Here is a 19,858-nt window from a genome sequence, read left to right as displayed (position 1 = left end):
TTCTCCAAATCAACCGACAAAAGCTCTACCCTAAAACGATAGATAGAAAATCAATTTTTGGTTTCCCCTGCCATGATTGCGCCTATCTGATTATATCTGAATGAATGACTTAAATGTAATGTAATGTAAAAGGAGCTCCATCCTCCTGTAGTAGTTTTTCTGACCATGGGACGCAATTAGACAGTGAAAAAGCCGGCCACTGCTATTCAGTTGCTTCATTATAGCTGGTTAATGGGATAACAGAGCTTAGGACCGGCTCCTTCATCTCAGATTGACTGGCTCTATTGCTCTATCCACTGGGCCTTTTAGCTGCAATCACCTCGTAAATCACCACAACAAAATGTGTGTGTGTGTGTGTGTGTGTGTGTGTGTGTGTGTGTGTGTGTGTGTGTGTGTGTGTGTGTGTGTGTGTGTGTGTGTGTGTGTGTGTGAACCCTACTCATTCTTGAGCATAGCAGGATCCAGTATTATTTTTCACACCAAAGGTTTACAGTGGCTTGCGAAAGTATTCACCCCCAATTGGCATTTTTGTTGCCTTTACAACCTGGAATTAAAATATATATATATATCTGGGGGGGTGTATAATTTGATTTACACAACATGCCTACCACTTTGAAGATGCTAAATAGTTTTTATTGTGAAACAAACAAGAAATAAGACGAAAAAAACTGAAAACATGAGCGTACATAACTATTCACCGCCCCAAAGTCAATGCTTTGTAGAGCCACCTTTTGCAGCAATTACAGCCGCAAGTCTCTTGGGACATGTCTCTATAAGCTTGGCACATCTAGCCACTGGGATTTTTGTCCATTCTTCAAGGCAAAACTGCTCCAGCTCCTTCAAGTTGGATGGGTTCTGCTGGTATACAGCAATCTTTAAGACATACCACAGATTCTCAATTGGATTGAGGTCTGGGCTTTGACTAGGCCATTCCAAGACATTTAGATGTTTCCCCTTAAACCACTCGAGTGTTGCTTTTGCAGTATGCTTAGGGCCATTGTCCTGCTGGAAGGTGAACCTCCGTCCCAGTCTCAAATCTCTGGAAGACTGAAACAGGTTTCCCCTCAAGAATTTCCCTGTATTTTGCTCCATCCATCATTTCTTCAATTCTGACCAGTTTCCCAGTCCCTGCCAATGAAAAACATCCCCACAGCATGGATGGTGTTCTCGGGGTGATGGAAGGTGTTGAGTTTGCGCCAAACATAGGGGTTTTCTTGATGGCCAAAAAGCTCAATTTTAGTCTCATCCCACCAGAGTACTTTCTTCCATAGGTTTGGGGAGTCTCCCACATACCTTTTGGCGAACACCAAACGTGTTTGCTTATTCATTTATTTAAGCAATTGCTGTTTTCTGGCAACTCTTCTGTAAAGCCCAGCTCCATTTTTAAATAATGGATTTAATGGTGCTCCGTGGGATGTTCAAAGTTTCTGATATTATTTTATAACCCAACCCTGATCTGTACTTCACCACAATGTTGTCGCTGACCTCTGGGGCCTTGCAGAACAGGTGTATGTATACTGAGATCATGTGACACTTAGATTGCACACAGGTGGACTTTATTGAACTAATTATGTGACTTCTGAAGGTAATTGGTTGCACCAGATCTTAGGGGCTTCATAGAAAAGGGGGTGAATACATATGCATGCACCACTTTTCCATTTAAAAAAAGTTATTTTTTTTAAATTTCACTTTTTTAATTTTTTAATGTCCATTACATTAAATCCAAATAAAAATCCATTTAAATTACAGGTTGTAATGCAACGAAATAGGAAAAACACCAAGGAGGATGAATACTTTTGCAAGGCACTGTATGATGATGGAAGATGGTGGAAATGTTGAGGTGGAGGTAAAAAGTAAAGGACAGAGTGTGTGTGTATGCGTGAGAGTGTGGTGGGGGTGGGGGTGAGTGAGAGGTTGAGGTACTCTCTCTAAGTTTCAAACTCTGAGATCATTTGTATCCTAAATATCAGATTTCCCTCATCAGATTTTCCCCCCAGCTACCATAGGAATGTAATAGTGTTAATTAGTGTCCTGAGTAAATGTAAAGACAACCTCCTCAGTGACAGTCAAGGATACATTACAGGGAAGGACCTTGAGCCTTTAAGAGAAGACATGCATGGACAGCCTCCCATCATTACGGTCTCATGAAACAGTGCCAATGTCTTATAACTGGACATTTGTTCTGAATCGTAGGGACACTTAGGATGGGATCCAAACAAACGCAGATAAATGTCCTGTGCACTGCGATAAACTTTCAAAGGCAATTTCCCAGACATTTAAAGTTATCATGTTCCCGGTAAACACTGCTATTGTAGGCTCTAGCATGAAATCACCTCACCTTCATTGCAGTGTACAGGTAATCCATCTGTGTTTGTCTGGATCTCAGTACTTATAACTTCAACTAATATGTAGAAAGTAAACAAGGCTAAGAAGCCTTGTGGATCTGTTGACACTCATGATATCATTACATGCATGTGGTATTTTTAAAGAAGCATCAGGATTGAGGGGAGGGATGAGTTATATGGGGTTGAGGAGCGGGTGAGTTATGAGCGAGCAAGTTATAAGGGGACTACAGATGGCAGTGTTGAAAGATGAGCCTCACTTGCCTGTGGGTGATGTTGTGGTAGATTATGTTCTTCAGTACTGAGTCTAACTCTCTCTTCTCTTTCTCTGTTTCTCTGAGTCACCCAGCTCTCCTTTGAGTTACAAAAGAGAATAGCTACCTAGTAGCGAGGTAACTTTAAAGTAGGCCGCAGCCTCCATCACTTCCCCTGCCTGATGGTCAGTGAACTGTGACTACATTGTCAGATGATGGTTGGATAAAAAGGTTACCAAAACAATAACAATCTCTGAAACCTTGTTTATCATGGCATGGCTTCCATTAGCTCTTCAGGTATGTGTCTTTCTGATAAATCACCAGTGTCTAAGGGGTTGAGTAATAGTGTACATTGACGCCTACCTGGTGGCCAACCTGCCTATACTGTGCCCCTCCCCTCGCTCTCCGTCCCTCGCTAGCTCGCAATGAAAGATGTGTGTTTGTGTTCTTGGAAGTACGGCAACTAATCAGTCTCCTCCGTAATCTTGACACTCAGAAATGGGAGTTGACACCGGGTATTATTTTGGAGTCGACTCTCCACCACTACATCATCGTTGTTAATAGTTGGAAACATGGCAGAGAAAGGCAAGCGAGAGCAGCAAAGTCCTGTATGGTAATACTTTGAGAAGTTAAATGAGAAGGAAATGCAAACTTTGCAAGATGGAATTTAGGTACAGTAATGGTAGTACAGGTGCAATGCAAGGATCAGACCCTTTCTTTCAATTTTTGCCTAAAATTACATACCCAAATCTAACTGCCTGTAGCTCAGAACCTGAAGCAAGGATATGCATATTCGTGATACTATTTGAAAGGAAACACTTTGAAATTTGCGGAAATGTGAAACTAATGTAGGAGAATATGACACATTAGATCTGGTAAAAGATAATACAAAGAAAAATGTTTTTTTATTTGTATTTGTCTTCATCACCTTTGAAATGCAAGAGAAAGGCCAATATATGACTTAGGAATCTAGATGCAATTTCATTTTTGGCCATTAGATGGCAGCACTGTATGTACAAAGCTTTAGACTGAGCCAATGAACCATTGCATTACTGTTCAATATGTTGTATCAAGACTGCCCAAATGTTTAACCATGTGAAAGGTACGCACAGTAAAACCCAAACATTTTGCCATTTAAACGTTAAGACATTTTTTTCATTTATCATATCCCTAACTTGAAACTCTAAAATTAGATAGAAAGTATGTATAAATAATAATAGACCTATATATTTCAAATAAGTGCCCTTTTCCTGGCCCGCAAATTGATTTTGAGGAACAAAACGGTGAAACAAAATCTCTGCGTCCCTTTGTTGAATTTTGAAATCCAGATGTGGCCCTCGTCACAAAAAGTTTGCCCACCCCTGATCTAAACTATTATGTACTACATCTGTACTATTACTATACAGTAACATATCTAAAAATTATTTCTGTTCCAGCCCGGTCATTATGAATATTTCCATTTGAAAAATGGTGGAATAGGGAATCGAGGAGGACAGCTCTGGTTGAAATAGATTACTGCGAACACGATTTCTCTTCACAGAGCCAGCGGGTGACCTTGGCAAGTCGCCTATTTAGCGATCGATACAGAGTGTTAGAGGATGATATGAGGACCATTGATGGGAGTCATGTGCTGCTATGAATAGCAATAGAGAAGCCCACTCTTATGATAATTCATCATAACATTATTATAGAGTACACATAGGGTCCCTGAATGCATTCATGCGGGTCTTACTCAGAAAATACCATCCAGATCTATAACTGCCTCATTGCTGTTGGACAATATAGAGAAAACTAAGTGAATGTTATGATATGAAGTCAAGTGACAGCATCATCATTGTGTATGCTACCCTATCACCATGGCTGGCTGTGAAAATAGCATTCCTGTAGCCTTCTTCCAGCACTGCAGCATCCGCATGCTAGCCTGTTAATTAAACATGGTGTTAGGCTAGCGAGGTTATAAATACAACATTAACACAGCCTGATGAGGACTACCTGCTGTGAAGAGGCCACACACACACACACACACACACACACACACACACACACACACACACACACACACACACACACACACACACACACACACACACACACACACACACACACACACACACAAAAGAGTGGCTGTAGCTGCTGTGATTGTAACTGGGAATGGGGATCCAAATAAACGAATAAGACACACAGGCAACACAACAGTTTGTATCAGTTCCAAGACAAAATGATCCCATCTATAATAAAGGACAGCAGCCAGTGACACACTGTGACACATACTTATAGCACTACAGACATAGAATGACTAGATTCTGTTTCAATGGCTGAACCGTTCATTTCCTTTTTAAGCATTTAGCAGACACTTCCTATCTAGAGCGACTCACTTGAAGTAAGTGTGGAAGAGTTCACACAACTCCAGGGCCATTCAGTGATTCACCAGTAACGTTGGTGTGTTGTAATGCTGTTGCAATGCTAATTTTCTTGCCTTGCAAATGCAGGCTAGTTATTATTTTGAGAAGAATAGTGACCATTGTTTCAGCAACAAGGTCATATGAAATGCAGGCCAGTCATAAACCACTGCCTTGCTGCCAGGGATATTAATGTACAGCCACAGGGCCCTCCCTCCCCCCCTCTTTGGGAAGTATATTAATGTACAGCCACAGGGCTCTCCCTCCCTCCCTCCCTCCCTCCCTCCCTCCCTCCCTCCCTCCCTCCCTCCCTCCCTCCCTCCCTCCCTCCCTCCCTCCCTCCCTCCCTCCCTCCCTCCCTCCCTCCCTCCCTCCTCTCTCTATGGGCAGCAGTCACTGTACCCATAACACGTGCAGAGCAGAACTACAAGCAGCAACAGCAGCAGCAGCAATGGGACGTGTGGTGTGGTGCAGCAACGCTTCGTTTCACAGTGCTCCGTCTGCCACCACTGAGAGCTACGCCTTAGAGAGCTTTATGTTTTATGAGTCCTCAAGGTCTCTGTCAGTCATGCTCCCAGGATGGATATAACCCATTTAACGTTCAGATATATCCTACATCCGTCTGTCGCCGACCGTCTTTTATGGAAGATGCGTTTCACCCCATCACCTCCTATCCAGATGACTGGGGCTGCATGCCAAATGGCACCGTATTCCCTTCATAGTGCACTCATTTTGACGAGAGCCCTAGTCTCTGGTCAGAAGTAGTGCATTATAAAGGGAATAAGGTGCCATTTAGAACGCAGCCTGTAACCTCCATCCACATTCCAACCCTGGAGAAATACACCTGGAAGGCATGACATGGGGAGGTTTATGTAATCAGATAGGAAATGCCCGTATCTATCTGGGCAGCAGGCAATGGATTCACACACAGGGCTGGTTTCAGCTCTCCGCTCTGACAAGCAGTGCCAACCTATGGGGGGACACCTGACAAGAGATCGCCTCTGACCTCTAACGATCTCGATCCTACTGCAATGTTATTGTTTCAGTCCATAAGTTGTATGGTTTTGGTCTGACGAAAAATAACCTTAATTTGCAGTACTTCCAAAAACACAATACAGAATCTGAATTTTACCAAGATTAGAACCATCTTATTCAACATAGGGCAACAAAGAAAGTTCACTAAATCATACCTACAAGACCATATTGTTTTTGTTCAACAGAGTTTGGCTAAAGGTATGTTTTCAGAAAAGTCTCATACAGTACCTCAGACTGAAGTATCAGCAAAGGTCCAGGCAGGATGGCCATCAGACACATTATGATTCCAGGTCCTCACTCTCGTTCAAAAAACCCCACAAACTATGAAGTGTTGCAACACTCCCTCAACAAGAGTTATGTGTGTATTTAAAGTCTCTCTCCACAGAAAAAGCAATGGCACCTTTTAAAAACACCCGTATCTCACAACCTCCACAAGCCACACAAACACACTTCTTCACTGCAGCGTTTCCCCTGTACTCTTTCAAACCCAGCAACTATGCTGTCTAGTCTATTCTCTGCCATCCAAAAGGATAAAGCTAATCTCGGGGTGAAACGGGGGGGGGGGGGTTGTCGGATCTTGGCTGGGGGTGGCACCTCATGCCATGGACAGTTTGGGAGTTGCCCCGGGCAACAATCTGCTCTTCCACTACTTTAGGCAGCCCCTCCAGGTGTCCTGCCCTGACCTAACTGACACACCCACATCCCATAATACACACACAGGACTGATGGGGGTAAGATGGTAGGCCACACACAACGGTTTGGACCAACTGTCACCAGGGTCGTTCCACCTCAAAAAGCACAATGAAGAGCATTTCAACACCCACCATCATGGCATTGTTCAAAAAAATAAAAAATGACACTGTAAGCAGTCTTAACCCATGTAACCCATGCTTTGTTTTTGTTGGTACCATTGACTTGCATTGGATTTGTGCCACAAATGCTAAAACGTTAGCATTTGAAACAGTGGCCTTGTAAACTAAACCAAAGCATGGATTGCTGTCATACCTTGTCCACAGACACTTACAGGGTAAGGAAACTAATATAACTTTGTAATTTGGGTGAAATATCCCTTTATCGTTGAGGGGGTGGGGGTATTTTTTTGTAAATCACCTAATAGCAGGAACAGCACCATCGAGTGGTCAGAACCTGGTAATATCAGGATGTTAGGTTTATGTTCCATCCTACAACTTCAATGACCAATTTCTCTGAACACAGGGACAAAAACATCACCAAATCCACTGAGAACACATGACCGAGGATGAAGATAAATGCTCAGAGCTGCAGCTCCACACTACCAGACACAGAGAACTGATACTCTATACTCATTGTTGGGATTAGTGTGGCGGGTCCGTGGGTGACTTTACACCATTTCTTTGGATTCCTCATGTCTTACTCATTGTTAGTTTGGTCCAAATTGGATGTAAGATACTATATTTACTGAATATTATGTGAACCCTAGCAATTAAAATGGCCAATTTGGGTGTAATCAATTAGCTTAATTTTCTCAAAGATCAAATAGCAACTAAAATCACGTTTCAGGAATGCTAATCTTTTATGTTTCCATCTACAGAAATGATTGCAGAGCAATCTGAGATGGTGGGTATCAAGGCTTGCAGAAATCACATGGAATGACCCACTAAGGATGAAAGGACTGCATCAAAAGTATCACCTCAGACAAGGACCTCCCAGTGAGGACGTTTGTTTGGTTCCTCACAGTGATCAAAGAACTGATGATGATGATTCCCGTCGTCAGGAGGACAGACTTCTCAACCATCTGGTTCTTTAATGATTCATCACACAAAAATGCTGCCTCATCAGGGTTTGGTTGGTTTGCCTGTTTTCCTCCTTCTCAGCCTTGTGGAAGCACCACTGCATCACTGGATGTGTCTCAAATGGCACCCTATTCCCTATGGGCTCTGGTCAAAAGTGTAGGGAATAAAGGGTCATTTGGGACACACAAACTGTCTGTCTTCCACTTTCCTGTGTTACACTCTTCTCAAAGGCTTTCTAAGACACTTTGTCTCTGTGGGATTAAAGTCTGATGTTTCCGGAGTTATATTGGGTGAACTGTGAGCTGTGAAGTTGAATCTGTTGTCATCTGGCTGTTTCTTAGCAGAAGACAGAGAGGGGAGATCTTGTGAAGCTGACAGAGCTTCATTATTTAGGGAAAGTTGACTGTAAAGTCTATGTGAGGGTTAATGTGCTGTTTTTTAAACACGGGAAGAACTGCCGTGGCAGTTCATGCCTAGTCCTACTGTGCGCTATAACAGTTAAGCTCCCGGAAAACAAATACGAAACGGAATACCCAAAAGCATAACGGTTGCTAGGGCAAGGCATGTTCCCTCATGTGTCTCTAGAAAGTGTATTTGTATCAGTAGCAGCATGCTAGCAATGTCATAATATAATGGGAGAGATGCATCAGCTTACTAGTATTACAACAAAAATAAGGGTCTGGGAAATGCAATCAGCAACAGGGGTTCTAGAGTTCCCTACAGCCAGCCAAAACAAAAGCCGCTGCTTTGACTCATTTGCTTCATATTGAAAAGTTTCAAATCTCAAACTTTAAGTTGCCAAATCATTAAGAGGTAGAAAAGTGTCTGGGATCATCCTGATACCTCAATGACCTTGCTGCCCAATAACGTAGCCTAATGCTGTATGGGTTTGACACCCTTTTAACACACGTTAATATGAATCCACAATTAACACCGCTACAGCTTCCCTGCAGTTGAAAACCTAGAAATTAGATGTCGAAATAGTCACCTACACAGAAAACCAGCAGAGAATCAGCACATTCTTGTTGACCAAACACCGAAAGCTGCTCTGTTCTGAACTCTGTAAGGACTTGAGGAATTTGTAGTTGTATTCTAAACCTACAGCATGCCCGACAAAAGCAAGGTTTATTTTAAAATGACCACTTGACGTCAACATAGCGGCAAACTATGTCTCCTTCTGCTTTGGCTAGATGAGTCAGAAACCTCAGCATGTATTAATAATCTGAGATCTAAATAGTACATGGGGAAATGTCACTAGAGTTTAACAGCTAGGTTATTTTATATCGCCATGTGACTATATTTGTTTCATAGGTAGGTCACAACTAGCTATTACCAATGATAGAAACATTGATTCGTTTCATGAACATTTGAATTGCAGCTTAGTGAAATGCATATTCCCATCTCAGACAGATGTATAATAACATATCACCATCTTAGTTAGTTGACAATGTTTTCTTTGTGTGTGCCTCTGTCAGTGTCATTGAGACAAGGGCACAAGGACCTCCCCCCAGTCACATCTATTGTGTGGTGGCCAAAACAAATGTAGAATATGACAGGGAACATTTTTACTGCCCATTTTGTTCTTGACTTTTAGAACAAAAAGTTAGGCTGCAGTTACAGGGCTCGACTTGCACGCAGTTTTAAGTTTGCAGTTGCAGGTTGCAAGTGACATCATCTCAAACAACTTTGCTGTTACATGAAGCGACTCCAATGCGGTTCAAATAGCATGCAACAGCCAAATGAAATTGAAGCTGCTTCTGTCATATTGTTTGAGAATTCTAATCTCACCCCATGCCATCTGCTGCATTAGGCCTTGTACATTGTGACAATGGGGCAGCAATGAAAATGCATGGGCCTTAAGCTTTTGTGATAGCATCAACATCCGGGAACGCTGGTGAAACAGACCAAGCAGACCAGGCTGGGGTTTGAGAAGTCAATGAGAAGTGAAAGATTCGTCCTTAGTTGTACATTTTCTTGTAATCTAAGCACAACCTAGATTTGAGCCAATGTCTTAAGTAATTGAACATGTTGTTACTCCAACCTTGTGAAAGTGACAAGCTGACTCGTTTTCATTTTTGTGAAAAACTCCTTTATATCGAAGGAGTGCCTTTTTGATTTTGACGGGCCTGCGCGTATGCAGTTCGGCACGAGATGACTGTGAGACCCGATTTATGTGTTTCTACGCATGAGCTTAACTAACTAACGTTGTCATGTCATCGTCTACAAGTGTGATCAGGGATTTCTATTGGAGAAGCAGTTTCTGCCTATCTTCATAATGTACTGTCTGTGTTGTTGACATGACAACTGGGCCGGCGTTCCAAACCTTCGAATGTGACAAAAGCATAAATTCTCATTGGCTGTTTCTTACGACTAGTTGCATAAAGTTGAAAAGCTTCAACTGGATGTAACAACCTTGCAGATGAGATGCTAATTAGTTGCAAGGGGTGTTTCACTGAGCACTCAAGAAGCAACTCAGTTGCAAGGAACTAAAATTGTGTTCCGAGTTGCGTTGTGCAACCCCAGCCTTAGACTACTACAAATGGAACAAGGAATGCATTGAGATTGGTTCCCGGAACAGTCTGAATGATCCTACGGGTTCTAGAATGAGAATGGAGGCTGATACCGGCTGAATAATCTCACAATGAAAGGCGAGATCACAGTAGGCACGGTCGCCTCGCTCGCCTTGCATCGCTGCACAAGACGAGGGAGCCACATTTAACCATCACATGCAGAGAGAGAACCAACCACATGGCTGCTACAACAGACCTCTCTAGTCAGCTGATTAGGTACACCAGAGGGGGGGGGTGAAACTATTCATCTGTTGTGTTGACATTCCCAAAATAGTCTGACAAGTGAATTGTTAATTATCAAACAGCAAAAACCTTTTAGAGTACAAGGGACATTTAAAATGTCTACACTACATAAAGCAAGTGTTAATGCCCTTGCGTTATTCAATTTATGTACTGCCTAGTGATGAATGAGTTTCATTACTGTAAAGACTTGAACTCGATTCTATGGTCTGTCTGGCATGCTGTATGTACTATACTATGCCTGAACCAGAGCAGTGCATTGGGTAATTGAGGAGCCTTTAAAAGCTATAAAAAGAATGACAGAGTGGAAATCAAACAAACACCTAACTGAACTGGTACCTTAAGAATCGCGTTTGCCTAAAATGTTGTCTCATCAACATGAAGGAAGCCATCTAATTCCAACTCGAATGACTGAAACACTGAACTCAATGACAACACTGTATATTCAACTAGTAAGCTGCAAAGACCAGCCATGGCCTTTGCTCTTTCAGACTCGCCATCGTGCATTCTACACTCTCAGGAACACCATCCGTGGCTCAATGCTCAGTGTGAGGGAAATAATCCAGGTCCGTACAGTACGAATGAGTGACCCAACAACAAAGATGCGTAAAGATACTTCACCACAGTACAATGACTGCTCTTCATTCTACCCTCTCAGGAATGCCATCCACAGGCCATACAGTGTGTAAAAACAAAAGGCTCAGGTCCAGTTTCTTACCTGTGGTGCTTCTTAGGCGGAGGTGGTGGAGGAGTAGGGCCCTGGCTTGAACTCTTCCCCTCTGCTGAGAGCTGCACCGGGTTGGAGACGGACGACGGAGTCAATGGCTGCATTTTGGCCAACATGCCCCTGCTATGTTTGCCCTCCTCCACGCTGCCGCCGCTGCAGCCTGCCTGCTTCCGTTTCTGACTGGCACCATTGTTGGCCACGGTGCCTGGCAGGGTCTGGGTGCTGCCCTGCAACCCCCCAGCGGGTCTCCAATCCCTGGCCTCCCTCCAGACAGCCGCCCCATTGATGAGCCCCATCACCCTGTTCCGAGAGGAACTCTCCTGGGCATGGCCCTCATCCCCCTCCTCCTCCTCCTCGATCCGGCCCTCCCAGTTCCAGGCGGTGGTGTGGAGCTTGTGCCTCCGGGCCTCCGATGATGCTGAGTTGTGGGGCTCCATCTGGGGCTTCACCTGCACCTGGACGTCGCTCTCCCTGGGGGATAGAGACAGAGCCTGGATTCCCTGGATGCTGAGCTCAGGGAGAGGGACTGGGGAGAGACTAGAGGTCCCGAGGAGTGGTTTGGGGGAACGGTTGTTCCTCTTGGGGGGGATAGGGGGGCTGTTCTGGGGCTTGGGCTGGAGGGAGGCAGGGGAGGCTGGGGATGGTGTGGAGGATGTTTCTGTGACAGAGGAGCTAGAGGGCCACTTGAAGGCTGGACTCCCAGGGTTGCTGAGGGCCGTGGGGCTGAAATGTGACCACTGGGTGCTGACAGCTGAGTCCGGGCTGCTCAGGTAGAAGGTCCGGTTGTTCTCCTCAGTATGGGCGGCCATGACAGTTATCTTTGCCCTATGGTTCTGACCCTCTCCTGTGAGCTCCAGCTCTGAGCATTGCTTTTGGGCCTGAGGGGGGTTGGGCTTCCCGTTCTCCCCAGCGCTCTGAGGCCTCCTCTTCCTCTTGGTGCTCTCAGCATAGATGGGCTCGGAAGACATTGTCTGTCCCTCTGAGGGAGGGCTGGCTGAGGAGGCTGAGAGGTTCTGAGGAGTGGGACTATCTGTCCCCAGCAGTCTGAAGCCATCGGGTCCCGTGAGGGAGTCTGTGCTGCTGCGATAGGAGCAGGAGTCTGACAGAGACAGGCTGGAGACAGGCTCAGAGAGAAAGGAGTTGGTTCTGCCACCTCCACAGGGTTGAAAGTTGGACACTAGTAGGCCCGTAGAGGCCCCTGAACCCATGGTGGTTAAGGCTGGGACGAAATAAGTGCTGGACGAGTCTGTGGTACCAGACGTGAGCCCGTTACTTGGGGCGGCTGTGGCGGTGATCAGACCGTTACAGGCTGTTGTGGTTGCCGTGGCGATGATGTTGATAGCAATACCCAAAGGTGCTTGTACATCCTGGACGACCTGGACTTTGGAAGACGCCCTAGTGTCGACACCATTCCCATTGTAAGTGCTCTTGGTGGTTTTCGTGATTTGTTGCCTGTAGGAGAACTCCCCGTTGCTATTCCCATTCCCCTTCAGACTGTGGGCACTATGAGGCCCCCGGCCGTGGCCATCCTCCTGGGTCACAAAGATACTGCTGATGATCATACTAGAGTCCTTCTGCAGGGCAGACGGGGACAGAGGGGACAGGGGGCTTAGAGGTCCAGGGGAGAAGCGGCTGCACGGGTAGTCCATCTTCCCAGGGGTTGTAGTACTGTGCAGTACTGCTTCTCTCAGGGTCTTGTTACAGCCGTTACTGTCTATGTAGATAGGGGACAGGTCCAACATTTTAAGACCCAGTCTGTCCCCTGGACTCTTCTGATTTTCCTGGTGACACATGGAGGGGAAACACAATTCATGGTTATGGAAAACATAGTCATTTATTGAATCACTTTAATTAAGTGACTCTAAAACCTATGGGTTTCTATTGGGTATTTATTATATATTGACATGGTTATTACATAGGAAGGTAAAATGCAAAGGCGTGCATTGTCACAAATCTGTATTTGAGTTGACGAGATCTCACCTGCTCTATGTTCATGTTGACATTTGCCAGCATGTCGCTGGTGTCAGGGTGCATCATGGTAGGGCGGACAGCGATGGTGGGTTTCGAATAGAGCAAGGGCACGGTTACCCCCTGGCCATCCTCCTCCGCTCCACCCAGACTGGCCCTCAGGGCACCACAGGACACGATGCTGCCCCCGCTGGCACAGTGGGCGCTACGCGGGTGGAAGCAGTTCTTACACGATCCGGGTTTCCACACGTGTTCTGCAAACTCGCCGCAGGCTGACATGTTTGTCCGAAAACAAACGTTTAGCGGTCGTCACTGATGGGTTGTGGAGGCAATGGAAAGATCCGACATGGTTGACTGGTACACAGAAGCCTGGTGTCACGAGATTGTACAGAAGATCTGCAGAGAGGAAAGCAGAAATCAGAAATGGATAGTGAACAGATTTGGATTTTACTGTGGCGATTCTCAGTACTGTTTCTTGTCTGAACTTCAAGAGTTAATCAATAACCATTTTAACCCAAAGGAATGCTATTGGACGCATACATACAGTGCTTGAGCAGAGGTTCAGGGAGCTGAGCATAACAGTGGAGGTTATGAAGATAAGGCGTTGTTGAAAGCATTTCCTACAGCATACTTATTTCAACACCAACTGAATTAAGAAATACAACTTCATTCATATCAACGCAATGAATTACACTTTTTAGGAACAGGCATTTGATAGTGGATTGTGGTGTTGCTCAATGATCATTGAGTCAGGATGAAAATACTTCACACCCACTGGTGAAAACCAAAAGGTGCAATCCTCTCCTCTCCTTTCCTCTCCTCTAACTAACAGAGTTGGCATTATGTCTGGTTCGGGAATCACCAAACTGTCTGTCTGCAGAATGAACTCGGATAGAAAGACGACAGTAAACACCTCATGATCATGTTGTTCAAGAGTTAATAGGATATATTCCATCCCGTCTATGACACTGTGGGAAGCTACAAGTGTTCCCATCGATTCTAACCCATTACTTAGCAAGACCAGTCTCTGACTGTATGTCAGAGGCCAGTCTCTAACTGTATGTGTGGTACCAGGGCCGGAATGGCAAAATGTGTAGAATAGCAGGAACATGTTATCTTAGCCTCTCTTAGCCTCATGGCAAAATATAAACAATAGCATGAGAGGAGCTATAAAACAGCATCATTTTCTCTCTGACCCACGGCAAAAAGTGTGTGGACCCAGAAAAGGCTTAAGCAATGACAGTGATCATCCTATGTCCCATTGGTTCCACACTAATGCACCATTGATTCCAATCGATTCTAACCCATTCATTTAGGTTAAATCCATCAAGTGTTTGACTGTGTGAGGTGCCAGTAAAAGTTGAAACTATGACAGGCTTCAAGCTCTTAGTGGTAAACTCAACAAGCCCCATCCCTATCACTCCACTCCAGTGTTGTCTGTAACTTAAGACGCTCTCAGCTTTGTCCTCGTTCCCAGGGCTCCTAAATTAGAGGATCCTACTTTCTGTTCAGCCCACACGACCCCCAGGAACATAAAGGCGTTTAGAATGCAGTCTCATGTTCTAGAACGTCTGAAACATCACAGAGGTCGGAATGCCTTGAATGTAGAGAGGCGCAAGTCGCACCAGGGTGAATCTCACACCACCACCCCAGCACCACTAACACCTCTCCCGTGTAAGTCCTGTTGAAGACTGAAGGACGATGAGAAAATCCACATGACTAGGAGGTTCATTTGTCTTGTTCCTCCTGGGTGTCCTGCTGTCTCTTCACACAGAGCTAAATACCTAGAGACGAACCTTGGAAATGGTTCACAGTAGTACAAACACATATCCCCACCCCCTGAATGAATTAGGAAAGCAATACGTAGCGTAATAATATAAGAGGTTACTCATCCAATATCAAACACCAGAAACTGGACGATTTATGGTATTGATATTATAGCTTGTGTTTCCCACGTAAATAATACCTAGGAACCAACTAATAGGCTAGACACAGGCTGCAGGAGGAGAGTTTGTTGAGATGTGTGTTTACATATACAGTACAAACTGAATTCATTCAATGTTGTTTTTTTTTACACAAGAACTGTCTGGAAAGCACCGGAAAGAGCACTGATTTTTGTTCCAACTCTTGTTCCAATAGCATGAGTTACAAATGTAGTCTATATTCAAATGTGTGACCAATAGAGCGAATTGGCAATACACACAGACAGTGTGGTACATGGTCTACTTCTGAATCATCAACTAGCTCTCAGTCTCATGTCAGAATTAGACGTTCATCCTGGTTTCTCAAACGTCAAATTTCAAAGTTGTTGCAAACGTTGTTGTTGCAAAAGTGTCTACGGTTAAGTTTAGGCATTAGCCCCAAAATCTTAAGGTTAGGTATTAATTGTGAATGGATAAGGTTTGAGAGGCTTAAAACTAAAATCTCAAAGACAACTTTCTATCGCTAGATTCGAACTTGCAGCCTTTGGAATCAGAGGGAAATGCTTACGCCCATCCACCATCCCCCTAGCAAAAACGAAACCTACTGGAAGGTAACAGTGCTCACTGTTTCCCATAGAGGCCGGTTTTCACATCATCTCCTGACGTCCTCAGACATGGAGGGATGTCCAATACCGACTTGTATTACGGGTGACCTGGCTCGAATCAAACAGTCATAGCTGCTGTTCCATGTTCTCAACGGGCTATCTACCTATCACCCAAAACAGAAAACAAGAATGGATGTGGTAAGGAGGATTCATATGAGGGGCCTGTCCATTTCTTCAGCTCCATCAACTCTAGAGATGAACACAACACAATACTCAGACAGATTCGGAGTGTATCTCTTTTAGAGGTCGACCGATTAGGATTTTTCAACGCCGATACCGATACCGATTATTGGAGGACCAAAAAAGCCGATACCGATTAATTGGACTATTTTTGTTGTTGTTGTTGTAATAATGACAATTACAACAATACAGAATGTATACTTATTTTAACTTAATATAATACATCAATAAAATCAATTTAGCCTCAAATAAATAATGAAACATGTTCAATTTGGTTTAAATAATGCAAAAACAAAGTGTTGGAGAAGAAAGTAAAAGTGCAATATGTGCCATGTAAGAAAGCTAAAGTTTAAGTTCCTTGTTCAGAACATGAGAACATATGAAAGCTGGTGGTTCCTTTTAACATGAGTCTTCAATATTCCCAGGCAAGAAGTTTTAGGTTGTAGTTATTATAGGAATTATAGGACTATTTCCCTCTACACCATTTGTATTTCATTAACCTTTGACTATTGGATGTTCTTATAAGCACTTTAGTATTGCCAGTGTAACAGTATAGCTTCCGTCCCTCCTCCTCGCTCCTCCCTGGGCTCGAAGCAGGAACACAACGACAACAGCCACCCTCGAAGCAGCATTACCCATGCAGAGCAAGGGAAACAACCACTCCAAAGCTCAGAGCGAGTGACGCTTGAAACGCTATTAGCGTGCGCTAACTAGCTAGCCATTTCACTTCGGTTACACCAGCCTCATCTCGGGAGTTGATAGGCTTGAAGTCATAAACAGCGCAATGATTGACGCACAACGAAGAGCTGCTGGCAAAACACACGAAAGTGCTGTTTGAATTAATATTTATGCGCCTGCTTCTGCCTACCACCGCTCAATTAGATACTTGTATGCTCAGTCAGATTATATGCAACGCAGGACATGCTAGATAATATCTAGTAATATCATCAACCATGTGTAGTTAACTAGTGATTATGATTGATTGATTGTTTTTATAAGATAAGTTTAATGCTAGCTAGCAACTTACCTTGGTTTACTGCATTCGCGTAACAGGCAGTCTCCTTGTGGAGTGCAACGAAAGAGAGGCAGGTTGTTATAGTTTTGGACTAGTTAAAAGATTGGATCCCCCGAGCTGACAAGGATGAAAATCTGTCATTCTGCCCCTGAACGAGGCAGTTAACCCACCGTTCCTAGGCCGTCCTTGAAAATAAGAATGTTTTCTTAACTGACTTGCCTAGTTCAATAAAGATTAAATAAAGGTGTAATTTAAATCGGTGCCCAAAAATACCCATTTCCGATTGTTATGAAAACTTGAAATCGGCCATTCCGATTAATCGGTTGACCTCTAATATCTTTCTTCCTGGAAATGACACTATTCTACAGTATGTACTCCTGTAGGCGAACATTATCAATGAGTATGGCTGGACAGTTAATACACAAATTCAAGTCTATTTTTATTTTATTTTTATAAACACCTGAAAGTGAAAATTCTCATATGGCTGTTAAGAATTTCAGAAGTCAAAAGAGAAAAATTAAAAAGCGATTGGCAGGTCTGGGTCAACTTTGTCCATTTCAGACTGAAAATAAAAAGCCATCTCTGTCTGTCTGTCTGTCTGTCTGTCTGTCTGTCTGTCTGTCTGTCTGTCTGTCTGTCTGTCTGTCTGTGTGTCTGTCTGTCTGTGTGTCTGTGTGTCTGTGTGTCTCTCTCTCTCTCTCTCTCTCTCTCTCTGTGTCTCTGTCTCTCTCCCTGTGTGTGTGTGTGTGTGTGTGTGTGTGTGTGTGTGTGTGTGTGTGTGTGTGTGTGTGTGTGTGTGTGTGTGTGTGTGTGTGTGTGTGTGTGTGTGTGTGTGTGTGTGTGTGTGTGTGTGTGTGTGTGTGGTCAGTAGTGTTGTGTTGTTGGGGCGGCAGCAGTCAGGACGGTTTGGCTTCCTGGCACTGTTCTGTTATTGCATGCTAGGCAGAGACAGCAGGGGGTAGGCTTCAGCAGAGAGGCAGCAGTAGTTAATCACACACACACACACACACACACACACACACTGCATTATTTGCTCAGGGCTAGTGTGGTGCAGTGGGGAATGCAGTCTGTATCAATGTTAGACTCGGTGGCAACACTTTTGACAGTGATAGTCAGATAAAGACGAGGCAGAGCAGGGCTTTGTCAAGGACAGAACAGCTGAAAAAACTCTGATGAATTGGTTTAGTTTTATACTTAGTCCACATCAAAAAAGCACATTTCATGTACTACTAGTGTCCAATACAGTTTACCTGCATTTGGTAATCACGCTAGTGCCTTCACTTTCAAACTGAAAGCAGCTATGAGACAATTTGTAAAGACAAGTTTGATACTACAGTATGTAAACATGTAATTCCATGGTGAAAATGCACTCACATGCATGCGCGCATATATCTAAGGGAAGAAGTTTTCCCGCATGGATCGATACTCTGCACATTCCACGACTGGTGTAATAAACTTAGCTAAAACGTTTTATTAACGAAATAGGGCAATACATTCTCAACTCGATCACGGACGAAATATGGAGTTGTCGTGAGGATCTACGGAACAGTACGCTGTTTTACGAAGGCAAATAACAATGTGTATGAAGGCAAATAATGAGACTACCGCGCCTGTTTGAACATCGATCCAGATTTGCCCATTCCTTGATTGAGGATTCGAACACTTCACTCTCATTTGATCTTTGTATTATCTTATTCTGCGACTTTAAGATTCCTGAAGGTATCATTCCTTTTTCTAAAACAAGTAGTATGCTTACAGCCTCCTAGAGCACGTGCCTAGTTCCTGAATATCTATAGATGTTGACATGTTCATGCTCCTTGTCCTTGCTCAGCCATGGTCTTAAATAACATTTCACTTTTAGAATCCGATTGCGCTCTGGACTAGGAATGGTTTTTATGCAGGATCACCTGTGACATTCCTATTGAGGTTTCTTAGCCTGGTTATAAACATGGGGCAAATAGCCTACTAAACAGAGGGACAGCTATATGTTTCAACCTAGAGACATAAAACAAACACTGGTTTGAATAAACATAGAGGTGTAATGTGTTGGTCAGAGAGGTGCTATTCGGCTGTCTGGCAAGAAAAACGCATGGCAGAGTCAAATGTGTTTGCTTACCTGCGGACTTGACTTGCCTGGCAACAGCAATTCGCGCCTTCCAAAACAATATAAAATATCTGGGTCCCCAAAACAAGGTGTTTCATTTATGTTACTAGTCTCGCGTCCGACAAAAAACGACAAGGTTCGTTGGGAAGTCTCGAGAAATGAAGCTTGGTGCGGAGTCCCAAGCAGCTAGCTTTGATCCGTTGCTCTGGACTCGCAGCGAGGTGAACTGGTAGAGGAACGGGCGAATAGTGAGCTTGAAGCTCCCGCAGCGAGGGGCGGAACTCCTTAAACTATAGGCCTAATAACCTACACTATAGTCTGGCAACATTCAAGTGGCTGCAAAGTGGTTTTCGGCTCCTAGGTTCACTTTCTCTGCTCGCAACATATCGAGTCGTGCATCAGTGGCTTTCCCAGGGGCAAGGGCATTTCGCTAGAATAGGCTATAGGTGACGCGCGTAATAAAATATAGTCTAATTGTTCATTTTACTTGTGAGCTGTTATACAGCTGTTTTGCCCTATTTGTGAAGGGGCGGGAGAAATAAGATGAAATGAGGTACTTTCGTGGTCACCATATCTATAGGCCTGGCCGCCTGCGGATGATGTTTATCACATGCGTACAGCCTATGATAAACAGCATACTTCTTATACTAGGAGGGTATGTGGGA

At 44.1% G+C, this 19,858-nt stretch overlaps 1 protein-coding gene across 1 annotated transcript in view; it reads right to left on the bottom strand.

Moving 5' to 3' along the window:
- The window catches only part of LOC135517595 (inactive tyrosine-protein kinase PRAG1-like), a 35,987-nt gene extending 16,535 nt beyond the window's left edge, over positions 1–19,452 (bottom strand). Inside the window, exons 1-3 of the mRNA XM_064942044.1 lie at positions 19,206–19,452; positions 13,320–13,703; positions 11,331–13,120 (exon numbers count right to left, since the gene is read on the bottom strand). Of these exons, the coding sequence (XP_064798116.1) occupies positions 11,331–13,120; positions 13,320–13,586 (2,057 nt within the window). The 5' untranslated portion in view covers positions 13,587–13,703; positions 19,206–19,452. The remainder of the gene's footprint in view (positions 1–11,330; positions 13,121–13,319; positions 13,704–19,205) is intronic.
- Positions 19,453–19,858: the final 406 nt, after the last annotated feature.

Source organism: Oncorhynchus masou, chromosome 28 (genome assembly GCF_036934945.1).
Source record: "Oncorhynchus masou masou isolate Uvic2021 chromosome 28, UVic_Omas_1.1, whole genome shotgun sequence".
In the NCBI taxonomy this organism is placed as follows: domain Eukaryota; kingdom Metazoa; phylum Chordata; class Actinopteri; order Salmoniformes; family Salmonidae; genus Oncorhynchus; species Oncorhynchus masou.
The sequence above is the reverse complement of the archived record's forward strand: the minus strand, read 5'-3'. Positions and strand labels throughout refer to the sequence as shown.